This window comes from Aptenodytes forsteri, unplaced genomic scaffold (genome assembly GCF_000699145.1).
Source record: "Aptenodytes forsteri isolate BGI_AS27 unplaced genomic scaffold, ASM69914v1 Scaffold886, whole genome shotgun sequence".
Lineage (NCBI taxonomy): Eukaryota > Metazoa > Chordata > Aves > Sphenisciformes > Spheniscidae > Aptenodytes > Aptenodytes forsteri.
Genome location: NW_008795634.1, coordinates 68,323 through 69,641, shown reverse-complemented (window position 1 = coordinate 69,641; position 1,319 = coordinate 68,323). Strand labels below are relative to the sequence as shown.

The following is a 1,319-nucleotide window of genomic DNA, read 5'->3' as shown; positions in this document are numbered from 1 at the left end:
GCAGTGCCCTGAACATCAGCGTCTGTCCCCTGACGGAGGCGGCCGGCCGCGTGAGCACCTCAGCAGGGGGCTGGAAGGGGGCTGTGGGGTCCCGGAGGGGCTAACGCACCGTGTCCCTCTGTCCCCCAGTTCACCGTCATCCTCTACAACCCCCTGGGCCGCCGTGTCTCCTGGCCCATCGGCCTGCCGGTCACCGGGGCGTCCTGCGCAGTGCCGGCCCCCCAGGGCCAGCCTGTACCCAGCGAGGTGAGCCCAGGTCAGCTGCCGCGTCCCCCTGCCTGCCCGTGGCCCCCCCGTCCCCGACCCTCCCTGTCTGTCCCCAGGTCGTCCCCGTCTCCAACTTCACCCGCCGGCTGCGGGAGGGTGGCGGCAGCGCCGTGTGGGAGCTCCTCTTCCAGGCCTCCGCGCCCCCTCTGGGCTTCAGCACCTTCACAGTGCTGAGCCGTGGGGACCCCCGTGCGCACCCCGCCCGCACCCCGGTGTTGTCGCAGCCTCGGGAGATCCAGAATGAGGTACGGTCCCACTGTGGGGGATGCATTCCCCCCACAAGTGCCTGGCACTGGGCGGACGCAGTTTGGGGTCTTCCCCCACGGGGTCCTGGGGGGGGAAAAACCCACAACCTTAAGCTCCCGGTGGATTCGCGCCTCCGTTGACCCAGTTAAACCAGTCCTGGGGTGACAGGAGGAGCTGGGGGCGTGGGAGGGGGCTGAGCGGGGACCGGGCAGATGCTTGACCCGTCGCCGTCCGGCCCCGCAGCACCTCCGGGTGCTCTTCGACCCCCTCACCGGGCACCTGAAGGAGATCCAGAACCTGGACAAGAGCATCTTGCTGCCCGTCTTCCAGAACTTCTACTGGTGAGTGCTGGTGGGGCCTGGACACCGGGGTCCCTCGTGCGGGACCTTCCTCCACCGCCTCTCCTCCTCTCGCCCCAGGTACAACGCCAGCGTCGGCAACGACGAAAGCCCCCAGGCCTCGGGCGCCTACATCTTCCGCCCCAACAGCTCCGAGCCCATCCCCGTCTCCAGCTCCAAGCGGGTCTCCACACACCTGGTGAAGGTGGGTGGTGGGGATGGTGTCCCCGGGGCCGGGGGCGTCCCCAGGGTGCTGAGCCCCCAACCCTGTCTCTTGCAGAACGCTCTGGTGCAAGAGGTCCACCAGAACTTCTCCTCGTGGTGCTCCCAGGTGGTGCGGCTCCACGCGGGGCAGCCCTACGTGGAGCTGGAGTGGACCGTGGGGCCCATCCCCGTGGCGTGAGTCAGGGATGGGGAGCCCCTGGGGAGGGGAGGGGAGGGGGGGGCCCCTCGGAGCGACCCGCTCAC

General features: G+C 69.8%; 2 protein-coding genes across 2 annotated transcripts in view; one reads left to right on the top strand and one right to left on the bottom strand.

Moving 5' to 3' along the window:
• The window catches only part of LOC103901586 (lysosomal alpha-mannosidase), a 2,595-nt gene extending 1,341 nt beyond the window's left edge, over positions 1-1,254 (top strand). Inside the window, exons 2-7 of the mRNA XM_009282495.1 lie at positions 5-50; positions 130-246; positions 324-512; positions 757-854; positions 933-1,056; positions 1,132-1,254. Coding sequence (XP_009280770.1) covers positions 5-50; positions 130-246; positions 324-512; positions 757-854; positions 933-1,056; positions 1,132-1,254 — 697 coding nt within the window. The remainder of the gene's footprint in view (positions 1-4; positions 51-129; positions 247-323; positions 513-756; positions 855-932; positions 1,057-1,131) is intronic.
• Position 1,255: 1 nt separating this feature from the next.
• Positions 1,256-1,319, bottom strand: part of TRMT1 (tRNA methyltransferase 1) — a 4,998-nt gene continuing 4,934 nt past the window's right edge. The window contains exon 4 of the mRNA XM_009282494.1: positions 1,256-1,272. Coding sequence (XP_009280769.1) covers positions 1,256-1,272 — 17 coding nt within the window. The remainder of the gene's footprint in view (positions 1,273-1,319) is intronic.